The sequence below is a fragment of the Carassius gibelio genome, chromosome B16 (assembly GCF_023724105.1).
Source record: "Carassius gibelio isolate Cgi1373 ecotype wild population from Czech Republic chromosome B16, carGib1.2-hapl.c, whole genome shotgun sequence".
In the NCBI taxonomy this organism is placed as follows: domain Eukaryota; kingdom Metazoa; phylum Chordata; class Actinopteri; order Cypriniformes; family Cyprinidae; genus Carassius; species Carassius gibelio.
The window spans coordinates 25,418,183-25,431,384 of record NC_068411.1 but is presented as its reverse complement, the minus strand read 5'-3'; the positions used below and the strand labels follow the sequence as shown (position 1 = coordinate 25,431,384).

General features: G+C 37.7%; 1 protein-coding gene across 1 annotated transcript in view; it reads left to right on the top strand.

Annotated features, from left to right (window-relative positions):
• Positions 1-13,202, top strand: part of si:dkey-22o22.2 (neural-cadherin) — a 101,717-nt gene that overhangs the window by 67,850 nt on the left and 20,665 nt on the right. The window contains exons 12-16 of the mRNA XM_052577531.1: positions 509-676; positions 8,507-8,756; positions 10,189-10,316; positions 10,599-10,785; positions 11,694-11,837. Of these exons, the coding sequence (XP_052433491.1) occupies positions 509-676; positions 8,507-8,756; positions 10,189-10,316; positions 10,599-10,785; positions 11,694-11,837 (877 nt within the window). The remainder of the gene's footprint in view (positions 1-508; positions 677-8,506; positions 8,757-10,188; positions 10,317-10,598; positions 10,786-11,693; positions 11,838-13,202) is intronic.

Below are 13,202 nucleotides of genomic sequence, written 5' to 3'. Positions count from 1 at the left end.
CTTGCATCACTTATGTCCGAGTGGTTCAGTTTTAGAAAAGCAGGCAATGTCACCCACACTAAACTCACCTGTCTTCAAATTGACAACTTAAACTGCCCCCTGCTGTTATTCCTACCTCCTCTCATTCTCCGTATGTCTCTTCCTGTCTGCCTCTTCCTTTCCCTCATTCTGACCTGAAAAAGGCAACATTTTGAAGCCAGTTAAGTGAAGTTTACTGCTGACTCAATCTTGCTTTTCAATTATGAGTCATTTGAAGGAATCTCACATACACACACATACACAAATCTAGGGTCTTAGCTGCTGTACATGATATTCTGGATGTGATACATGCAATGGATAATGGAGACCAATTCTTCAGGTGGAAGTATCAGGGATTTCTCTCATCTCCGAACCCCGTTGACAAAAAACCTTGCCTGTCTTCACTGGTATCAGTGACAACCTGTATTATTTCAGTGTATGCTGATAAGCCCCTAGGCTGGATTATATCACCTGTCTCTCGTCCTGACAGACATCACGGATCAGCCAGCAGATCATCGCTACAGACGGAGGGAGTAGGAGCAGCTCGGTCGACCTCACTGTCATCATCACCAATGTGCACAACCAGCCCCCGCAGTGGGAACAGGCGGAATATTGGGTCACGATCCCGGAGAACACACCGCGCGACACCAAAATAGTGGTGAGATATTCATATTCCACCAGTTTCCTCTCTGCTTTCTATAAGAGTGTGAAATATGCCAAATATGAGGGATTACCACATTTCATTATTAAATGTGAACATAAAAACATGTCTTTTCAGTCAGTCAGATTGTGTTCTTAACTGGCAAAATAGTTTATAACTTTCATTCAGAAGTTTGGGGTTGGCGAGATTTTTTCAGGTTGGTAAGATCTTTTTGTCTTATGCTTACCAAGACTGCATTTATTTAATCAAAAATGCAATCAAAATAGCAATACTGTAAAATAACTTCAAACATTTTGTAGAAACCACGTTAAACATTTTAGGATTCTTTGATGATCAGTAAGTTCAAAAGAACAGCCTTTGGTAATCCATCCATCCATCCATCCATCCAAGTAATCCATCCATACAAAGAAAACTTAACAAATAAGATCAGAAATTAAGTTCTGTGTAATAAAATAGCATGACACAGAGAAAATTTATTGAATTACTGAAATTTATTTATTACTTTGTACAAAAGCCTTTATTGGTAATGACAGCTTCAAGAATGTCGCATGCATTGCTCAGGTGTGATTTTAGCCCATTCTTCCACACAAACAGATCCATTGATTTTCAGTTCTTATTTTATATTGGATTCAAGTCAGGTGATTGGCTGAGCTATTCTAGCAGCTTTATTTTCTTTCTCTGAAACCAGTCGAGTTTCCTTGGCTGTGTTTGGGATCATTGTCTTGCTGAAATGTCCACCCTTGTTTCATCTCCATTTAAAGTATATATTGTAAGGAACAGCCTTCTTACTTCATCTGCCATATTGGGTTTATTTTTACTAAGCTTTTCTCAGTTGAGCTCTGACTACTCAAAAAATAAATGCAATGCTGCCTTTAACCAAAATGATAAATTTTAACAAGCAAGTCTGCATTATTAAGATACCTGCTTTTTGAAACAGCCTTTGCATCAGGACTGCGTCTATGATGTCTTTAAATGCATTTCAGTGGGTTTTTAAACAGAGCAGTGGTTTTCACTCACAATGCCTCTTGCTTTGTTGTGCTGTTGATAAGCAAAGGTAGAGTGTTGTGACTTTCTTACCGCTGAGGCTTGTCACGTCTTATCCAGCCTTCATCTTGTTTGCTATTTCAGCCCGTTTCATTTGCTGTCACATTTTACATTCGTCTGGGAGCTTGTACCCACAGAGGGATCAGCATCCACAAACAACCTCATCTGTCCAGCAAACTCAAGCAGACTGCTTGTCTGAACATTCTATTCTAATTCATTCAAAAGGGGCGAAAAGGCCAGTCCTCCGAGTCCGTTTTCCTCACATACAGCAGATTTATCAGTGAAGAGTGCCAGGAGGAGTTCTGCTGGAGTCACTGTGTTTCCCTGACATCAGCGGCTTCCTCTGGCTGCTGCCAGCTATTCTACAATCTGTATGAACCTCCGCATCTGTCTTAGCAGTCCTCTGTGGCACAAACTGTGGCAGGGATGTGCTCTTCTTCGTGTTGCCACAGGATGTAAAATAGGCTTAGGTGGGATGTTTGATCTTAAAATACCTTCTTTCCCCGCTGGCTTGTAATGGGTGGTTGCATCGGCAGGGGTTTTAGTGCACGGACTGCTTCGCTAGTCATTTTTACAAACCTGTTTACACTGAATGGGAAGTACATAGACACACTTATAGATAGTTGTTCTGTTCTAAAACCTACGTAGCTGCCTATCTAGACAGCTTTTAAACATCACATGCACATCCACAGTCTATGTTGTACGTATTCATGGAAATGAAGAACAGAAAAAGAGCTAAAATGGCATGTTGCATAGTAGTTTCTAATTGGCTTGGACTTGACTAGCAGCGTGAAGCTCAGTTAACTGCATTCATCTCCTGACAGCCCGCCCTCCTCTGGGGGCTTCTGTTAGCATCCCTGTCAAAGAAAATTAATATCGTCCTAATGTACTCTTCCACACACCACATGTTCGGTATTTTAATACAGATGTAGTATTTTCATTTCTTTAATCACCTTCTATAGAACTCTCTTCGCTCAGTTATTTAAACGACTTAAAATCCTCACTTATACTAACAGCATTCTTACCTACACTGCTTTCATACTTTCAACTAAATGTTCTCAATTCTAAGTATTGAAGAGGGCATGCCACACAGGTGGTAAACATGGCCTTGTCCCAACTTTTTTGAGATGTGTTGATGCCATGAAATTTAAAATCAACTCATATGCATAATGGTTTTTATACTTTAGAAACTTTATATTCAATGGCCCTACATCAACCCTACACCTAACCCTAACCCTCATAGGAAACTTTTTGCATTTTTACTTTCTCAAAAAAACTAATTCTGTATTATTTAAAAGCATTTTGAAAAATGGGGACATGGGTTATGTTCTCATAAGTCACCCTCTCCTTGTAATACCTGTGTCATACCCATGTCATTATACAAAGTTGTGTCCTGATATGTCAGCAAAACAAGAGCACACACACACACACACATTTGTTTTTGTGAAAAGTGGGGACATCCCATAGGCGTAATGGTTTTTATACTGTACAAACTGTATATTCTATGGCCCTACACCAACCCTACACCTAGCCCTTACAGGAAACTTTGTGAATTTTTACTTTCTCAAAAAAACTCATTCTGTATGATTTATAAGCATTTTGAAAAATGGGGACATGGGTTATGTCCTCATAAGTCACCCTCTCCTTGTAATACCTGTGTCATACACATGTCATTATACAGAGTTGTGTCCTGATATGTCACAAAAACAAGAGCACACACACACAAACACACGCACACACACACACACACACACACACACACACACACACACACACACACATATATATATATATATATATATACATATAATTTAAATGTGCAATTTAAATTTATAAATGTATGTGTGTATTTCTATATAATCTTATCCTCTACACAGCATGAATTTTCTGCTATAAGCGGGGTATTAGCAGTAAGTAAAACTGTCACTTTCTAAGGCACAATATCCAATGTGACCGCACCGAAGTGCCTTTTATGACGGGCACTGAAAAAGAGCCACTGCAAGGCATCTTTGATCAGCTTTTTCTTTCTGATGTCATTGCTGTGTAATGAGATGATTTCTAATTATTGCTAATTTCATGGCACCTCAGGCTGTGCTCATTTTGCTGGGAGTGCCATTACCCATCTTATCATTTAGACGTGTTTTTTTAACAGCTCTCTGAACCGGATCTCACCAGCTACTCTTTGTCTCTTTCAGTCCCTTTTTTTCTGATTTTGTAAACTGATTTTCTTTGTTTATTACAGGACATGAGACCGCAGCTCTCAGAATGCGTTTTGTTCTGCAATCACTGCATTTATGGTCTTGTTTGTACCAGCTGCCAGTTCAGGGCCAGGAGTTTCTCATTGTGTTAGTTTTATTTGGTTCTTAATTCTGGTACTCACAACACCCTGCTCAGCTTATTTTGCATGTCTCAAATCTGTTGTTTAACCATGATTCAAATTACCAGCTCGTTAGAAGAGAGCTCCATGAATGAACTGTTCTGATTGACATGGTCCCTACACAGTAGCTACGTTTCCATCAACCTATTTTTATGCGTATTTTGGAATATTGCATAAAAAACTTGACTAACCAGCAGAATGTTTTTGTTGCACGGCATCTGAAAGGTTTTTTTGATCATTTTGAAATGCCTGAGCAAAGTCGGTCATCAAAGTAAGTCTGTTTAATTGTCTAACATGACTGTGTTTCAAAACAGCAAGCATCCACCTCCAAAAGCCATGACAGCATTTATTGTGTGTCAGTATAAAAGTTTTCATATATGATGATTTACATCCCCCAAACAGATAAAACTCACTACAGAAAGAAGTTGGGATGTAAAGGAACATATGCATAAATCATGGTGGTATATCCTGTGATGTCCACTTTGCAGGGCACTTATGGTCGAATGGAACAAACCTCTGAAACGATAAGAGTAACATACAAAATATGCAGGGCCGGGGGTCAAGACTACCAGGATTAAGAACTTTAAGATTGAGTATTTAATGTTGGTGTAAGGGACTACCCTGATAAAAAAATAAAAGTCACTAGTATATGTTTTAAACGGTTCCTTTAACTTATATAACTGGAAAGATTTCCTTGCTCAACCATTATGATGCTGAATGACTAGACAAAATTCTTGGGGAATGATTGCCACCTCGTTGGACCATCACAGACAGGCACAAAATATTTTTCCAGAAGCTTCTCATTCACTGTTCCTTGCTGGTAGAATGATCTTCTGATGACCCCACATAGACAACTAAGTCCCTGACAATATTCAAGAAAACAATCTCTTCAACTTCAAAAAAAAAATTCAAATAATAAATCCTTCATAAATCCCTCCCTGTTCAAGCTTGTATAGATGATGTTTTAAACATGCTAGCACTTCTTGTTTTATTGCCTCCTTAAGATAAATTACTTGTATTTAGTAAGTCGCTTGGATAAGTGTCTGCTAAATGAATAAATTAAAATTTTGCATGATTGATCAACAAGCTAGACCAGCACCAAACCAGCACTAATTAGCCTAATCAGCTATGACTAGTGTGAAAAATTTTGCACTGAAGCTGTATTAGACTGTCTAAGCTGTACTGTATAACCTCTCTAAGTTATCTGTAGTTTCAGCATTTGAGTTTCTGCACATCTGGGTGTGTGTGGGTGTGTGTGTTAGCATTAAGTTCACCACAGTGTGTGTATGAAGGTGATGGTCCTGGGGGTAGTGTGTCAGAGCAGATCTGTGTGTCCCTGCCCACTCTCATAGCTCTGCTAATGGAGGATGTACCTGGAGGTCACCTTCAGTGTCTCTTCAGTCAGAAAACATGATAAGTGTTGTTCCTCAGAGCTTTTTATCACCTCCCTTCCTGCTCTCTGTTGAGTTTCAGTACTTTTTCATACACTACTTTGTCAGCCCCTCCACACTTCTTGTAGTTGGATGGAATGATTATAATTGCAGTCGAGGGGTTTCAAAACACAGGTCGCACAAGTATTCAGATGCAATCACCGGCTTTGTTAATGGAAAGCATCTTGACAATTGGACAAATAACCTAATTTTCCTTATCCTTCCTTTCACATGTCTCTGTTTCCTTCCTTCGACGCCCACTCCAACGGCTGAACTCTAACATTGATGTTCCCTGTAATATGACTTGAAAAACAAAGCGCTTTATAACAATTACAGTCGATCTCTCTTTCGCTTCAACCCTGCAAATACAGTATGAACTCCCTAATGTGAAATAACTGTAGCAACTGGCTGTTCAAATCTGTTCTGTGCATTGGGAGCCTTCATGCTAATTCATCCTCAGAACTCTAAATACAAATTAGGCTTGTTAAACAGTATAATGCATTCATTAGCAACACTGAGTAGCCTTGTTGTGCATCGAGTGCTCCTATTCATTTCTCGCTCTCACTTCCTCCCCCCTCGCCTTTCTTCATCATCTATCTATCTGTCTCTCTGTCTAACTAATTAAAAATTTAAATATCAGTCAGCTCATTGTGGTATTATCTCAAGGAATGCTAATTAACACATTTTCAAAAGCAGTAATTGCAACCTTGAGGATGTAATTTAAAGAGCCTTGTTCATGTGTATGGATAATGAGAACGCCGTTCTCATCAAGCCTGAGAGACGTCCGCTAATAAACTCTTGGAGGGGAAGATTAGACAGGTTGGGATTTGAAAGTTGACCAAATTTCTATTTAGCTGAATGAGGGAACTTTCAGTAGTATGAATAGTTTAACCCCACGGGTGGTTAACCAACAGAATGGTGTGGTGGGCTGGTAAAGGAAAGGCTGTAGGTTTAAATCCCATAACGGTTGATCTGTGAAATATCACCAATGTATCAAAACACTTAACCTTGAGGGTCCCTGTAGAAACTGAACTGTAAGTCACTTTGGATAAAAATGTCAACTACATGATGAATTAGTTGAAATTAAGATTTTGAAGTGAAGGCAAGATGTCCCAATCGACAGAAGCACAAACCTAGGTAACTTCTGAGAGATTATTGATCTCAAAATATCCCGGTGTGTTGAGAGTGTGTAAGAGACTGTTTAAGGCCTCACAAGTTCTTTGTATGAATGCCATTTTACACTATTTTATCTATTCATTTTTCATCAAAAAATAGTCTTTATAGTACTTTTCTTTGTATTTTTTATTTTTTTTATTTTGTGATATTATTTCATGCACATATAAACCCTCACATTTAAATTTACATATTTATATTTAAATTTAAATTGATAAACTACTTACAATAATGGTACCTTGTGTATGAAATGTTCTATCCAAATTCAAATGAATGTATTCATTCAAATTAATGTATTAATTTAAATATATATTACAATTGTGTTATGTCATAGAATGATGGAAAATCTTCATGAAATTTACTTCAAAATTGTTAGGTCTGAGATCAGGATCAGTATTGAGACAGTCAAAATAGCATAGGTCAGGAAAGTTAGAGGAGATCTGTCAAAGTGACTGTGGCAAATAAGTTCACTGAATAGGTCATTTCTGTTGGGGAACACATACCGGATGGCAAAACCGACCCTTAAAAGCAGGAAGCAAAAGCCACAGAGCTTTTAAGATGCTTGTTTTCTGTGTTGAAGTGGCCGAATGCTCTCAAAACCATCGTCAGGGTTGATTTAATGGCTGAGTGGACCCATGTTCTCTCTCTACAACTCGTCATTTCTCCATCTCTCTCTCTCCACACACCTTTACTTTGCTTTCCCTTTTCACCCCTTTTCTCTGTCGTCTGTACCCCAAGCATTCCCAAGCAAGTATTGGATGACCATACATGATTTAGGACTTTCTCTTTGATTTTTGACTGTTGGCTTGCTGTGCTGTTGGCTGTATTGTCTCTGTAATGTTTTGTTTGCTTTAAAGTGTCATTTGGTTGATGTTTTGGTTTAAATGTGTTTTAGTCAGCTAAAAGACATTTCAGTTCTCATCACAGACAAGTTCCAGCTGTAATATTGGATTTTCCAAGCCAAAATCAGTTGTATGTCTTGCATCCGAGTACTATGCACATGTTTTTGGCTGTACATAAAATAAACAATCACTTTGCATTTTAGGCTGTGGCATAGCACTTCTAGCCAAGGTATGAGAACAATAAAAAATTTAAATTTATTCAAGTTAACAGCCAAGTAGTAGTTAAGTTTTATATGTTTTTTTTTTATAGTAAAACATAAACAGTTATGTTCATCACTGTTTTAATAACTGTTAATACAGTATATTAAGATCTGGAATAAATTATCACATTCATTTATTTTGAGCCAGAGAAATACTTCTCTGATTAAATTCTAAGTAATATATTAATTATGGTTATAAAATCAATTTCTTTCTCCTTAAGTAACCTGGTTTTGTTAGTATAATGCAGCTCTGTGAGACAGAAGTCTGGAAACTACTACTGCAGAAAGTTACTTCATAACTGTCAATATCAGTTCGATAAGCAGTTGGATGGATTATATAGATGAACCATGTTTAATGTATTCACACGCTGCAGTCAGCAGACTCTAGACCGATGGTTCTGCTGATTTCAAATGCCTACTCACAAATAATACTAATTATCCTGTTTAAGCGCTGGAAGAAGGTGTTTACGTCTTACACTAATATATGTTTCAGAATGAAAAAATCTCATAAAATATTGTAGCACATCCAAGCAGTTTTTACCCAATTACACACACAAACTCATAGGCACATCAAAAGGTTTTAGACGTAACAGGAACCTTCACAACTGACACATCTTCCCTATTCATGACATATTTCACCATGTAGGCCATATTTAATTTTATAATCACCAACTTAAAGCTCATTTCTCCCCTCCCAACAGACCATCAAGGCAACGTCTCCTCTTGGTGACCCCAGGGTAACTTACAACCTGGAGGAAGGTCAGGTTCCCGAGACCAACATGCCTGTGCGCTTCTACATCAAGCCTAACCGGAGGGACGGTTCTGCCTCTATCTTGGTGGCAGAGAATCTAGATTATGAGACGACACGTTTCTTTACACTCCGAGTGCGTGTACAGAATGTGGCGGCTGTACCACTAGCTTCCTTCACCACTGTCTATGTCAACATCACAGGTGAGAGATACCCTAATATTCTGTAAACTACATCACAATTATATGTAAACATAAATATGAGTACCATATATTTGGGGTAATTATCTATATATAACATTTATTTATTGTACATTTTAACCCTGGATGCACTTTTAGTATTCTTTGATGAATAGAAAGAACAGCATTCTCTAGAATATAAATCTTTTTTAACATTATCAATATATCATAGTAACACCATGCTACTTTATACTTAGTATAAGACAAAGAGAAAGAAAGAGAACAAAAATGCATAAATCTGACACAATGAAAATAGTCCATGTTGACACCTCTCACTAGTGCACTACAAATATGCCTCGACAACCGGTTCCAAGCTGCCTGTGTGCCCTCAGAGAGGTAAACACATTTGCGGTAGTTTAGCAATCAGCATTTCATGCCAGCGCGGTTTCTCAGAAGCACAGCAGTGTCTGATCTGATCCACTGATTGTGTTTGAGCCGCTGACGCTAATGTTTTTTTTTCCCTTTCTTCATAGCTCATTTAGCCTATGTTGTGCATTTGTACACAAAAGTGTTCTCTGCTGTCATTGAGTGTATGTGGAAAACCAGAGCACTGATGAGTGCATGACAGGAGGAGGGTGGGGGTGGAGTGGGGGGGGGGGGGGTCGTAGAGCGATGGCATGTGTGTGTGTGTGTGTAATAGGAACAGTGAAGAGCTTTGGCACCGACACACAACACTTGAGACCACATCAGCATTAATTAAGAGGAAAATGGAGATTGAAATAGAGGGAAAAGGAGACAAAAAGCCCACGGAAAAACTAGTTTAGAGGGGCTGTAATCTGCGAAGAGCAGAGAATCCCGACAGTAAACCTGCAGTAAATGAATCCATATATTAAAACCTGCACTTATTCTTGCCTAACTTATGCAGACTTAAACTCAAACCAAACATGATTACAATGAACAAAGCCTTAAAATAACAATTATGAAAGACCAACAAACTTTTAAGTCACACCTAAAAATACCATTGAATTAGATATAAAATATCAAACCAGGTGGGGTATATTTTAAAGAAAGACTGCAAAAGCAAATTTTTCAAGTTAAATTATTTACACTCTTTAAAAATAAAGGTTCCAAAAGGGTGTTTTTGCATTAATGCCATAGAAAGACTTTTTTTTGTTCCCAAAAGAGCATTTCAATAGTTCCTAAAATTACCATTTTGAAGAACATTTAAAAAATCTAAGGAACCTTTTTCGCATATAGAGAACCTTACCTGCATTTGAAAGGTTCCATGGATGTTCAAGGTTCTTCATAGAACCATTGATGCCAATAAAGAACCTTTATTTTTAATAGTGTACTATAAAACAAAGTTTTCCACTAATCTAATGTGTTCAAATGAATCCATTTGATTATTTCCATAGTGTTTCATTCATAACAGATTGCTCTCACTCTTTTTTTCCAGATGTGAATGACAATGTTCCCTTTTTCATGTCATCCACGTATGAGGCGACAGTCCCAGAGGGTGCAGAGATTGGCACATCAGTTGCTCAGGTCTCAGCAACTGACCTGGACTCTGGTCTCCATGGAATGGTGAGACTCTTCTGATAATGTGCCCTCCTGGTTCTCTCTAAAGGCTGATTGACATTGCACCGATAGATGCAAAGAAATGGCAACACACATCTTTGTGTTTTGTCGGATCAATGTGTTACCCCCATTGGCCTCTGTTGGTGTTGGTCGGCACTTGATTCTGCATTTGTCTGGTTGTTCTGCATGTAAATTGGCCTTAAAACTCTCAAACTACCTTGCAAAGATTCGTAAAATACTTGATGCAAAGTTCTTTTTTAATCTTGTTTGGCACTCTTTCCTCTCTAGATTAACTACATCATTCTGAAGGATCAAAGTGGCGACTCACAGTTCTTCAGCATTAATTCCTACACGGGCATCATCCACACCCGGGCCACCTTCGACCGTGAGCAGAAAAGCTCCTACTTAATCGAGGTCCAGTCTCAGGACAGCTCAGAGTCGGCCCGACCCGGACAGCAGGGCCAACCCAACACAGGTGTGATCCATCAAGCATGTCTTCTTAACCCCTCAGTTATTCTATTTCCCCTCAACCAATTGCAGCAGGGAACACCAGCCTCCAGGATGAACTCCATTCATTAAGACTTCAATGAGTCATGCCTAATGAAGAACTAATGCCATCCCAGGGATTTCTGTGTAATATAGTCGGCGTATAATATAATAAGGCCGCAGTTTTAATATTAAACAGTCATTAGGATGTTTAATACAATTTATAGAATAAATCATTGCTACAAGTTTTCACAAATAATAATTTCCCATTAACACTTTCTATGAAGCCTGTGTTCTTGGAAATATGTTTTCAAAAAAAGCTATATGAGACCATTAAGACATTTATGCAGCAAGGACGCATTGATCAAATGAGACTGATACAGATATGTTTGTTTCAAATCACTGCTGTTCTTTTGAACTTGATATTCATGAGACATCGTTTTAAATATTGATAACTATTTATAAATAATTTTTGAGAACCGACGCATATTGCAAAGGATCATGTGTCACTGGAATAATAATTGATTGAACTTACACTTTGCCATCACAGGAATAAATGACATTTTAAATATAGTAAAGTAGAACACAGATATTTTACAATATCACTGTTTTTACTGAATCACATGCAACCTGATGAACATTAGGAACTTCTTTCAAAATCATTTTTAAAAATAGTTATGCAAATGTATACATATAAACACATATTTACATTTCACTTGAGCTTCAATGATAATTAAATTTCATCATTTAATGAATACCAGTGACTTTGTTTTTGTTCTGTTTTCCCATCTTGGTTTGAATTATAAATTAATTATCCATAAAGAATGGTTTTTCTCTTGAGAGACTATTTGCAGTGATGTGATCTTAAAAGTAATGCACACCTCTTCTGCCCTTTAGACACAGCCTACGTGAGGGTTTTTGTCACAGATGTTAATGACAATGCTCCAGCCTTCTCTCAGCCTGTATATGAGATCAGCGTGGAGGAAGACAAAGAAGTGGGCTTTGTGGTCATTACCGTTACAGCTAACGATGAAGATGAAGGTAATTTTTTTCCCCGTTGCGTGTAGGTGTATCAAATATCTTATTCAGGTGGTCCTGTCACTTGTCTTTAGTTTGTGGTTTTTGTTATTTTAGTTTTGTTTGTTTGTGCAATGATTTCTATCTGACAGCCCACTGATATATTTGACAGAGATGGAGGAGGAGGGGTTGCATAAAGAAATTGAGCGAAATAAATCTAGGTGGAAAATTCACTCCTTTTTGTGCTGAGCTTGTTAGCAAATCTCTGTGGTGAATGTGGGTGTATCAATTTCAGCACCCCATTTGATGTTTGTCTCTTTGATTTGTTTTTCTTTGTTGTCTTCAAGATAAAGAATTAAATAAGTAGCAGGCCTTCTTTAATGATTGAAGTAAACCCTTGTGTGAAAGATTTTGCATCGAAATTTACATGAGATGCGTGACATCTGAGGGACCAGGCAAATAACCATTGAGATTTTTAAATGGAACGGAATAGGCAGCTCTACACTTTTGAAAAATATACTGAAATGATAAAAGTAGAGTGTAATGGTAGATTTTTGACAAAACTCTCAAGAGGCTTTACCAGGTGGCGTAACCAGAGAATAAATGAGAAAGAAAATAACAAGTGTATTAAACAAGCTGCACAGATTCATTCGTCTATTGTCTGTCAGTCAAACTAGCGGCTATTGTTTTATTCTGAGTACTCTTTTTCCGTATGGCACCACATTAATGCCATAAAAGTTTATTCCATGACTTGAGAAAGAGTCACGAGGAACGTCCAAAATCTAAATGTTTTGTTATCCCGTTATTCTTATGTTATTTGGTATTAATGCAGGTTACATATTGTACAGGTTTCTGTAGTTTAAATATTTTGACTTAGTTTTATAAAAATAAATATAGATAGTAGTTGGTTTTTAGTTTTAATTTACTTTTAGGAAAATTTGTAGTAATTTTGTTCTATGCTTTTGTCATTTTAATACATATATTATCTTGGTTAACTTTTATTTCACATAACTTTTTTAAATGGTCGAGGAAATGCTGACAGAATGTAAATTTTCTGACAAACCCTATTATCTTTAAGATAGCACCGAGAGGCAGAAATAGGGACAAGATGCCATTTTTGTTGTCCAATCCGCACCGCACAGCAGCATACTTTTGGTATTGTTACCAAAGTATGCTGAACCCCTCAAGGGCAAGCTGAAACTGCAGGGAGTTCATGTTTATTTCAATAGCGCACAGACTTTACAATGATGTAACAATCACCATTACACCATTTTACACAAGACAGCCTGTTTTTTGGTTTTGTACGATGCCAAAATTAGCATGTGTACAAGCATTGCTGACAGCATATTTTACCTTAATGCTATGCATTGTTTGACCTCTGAAATGAAA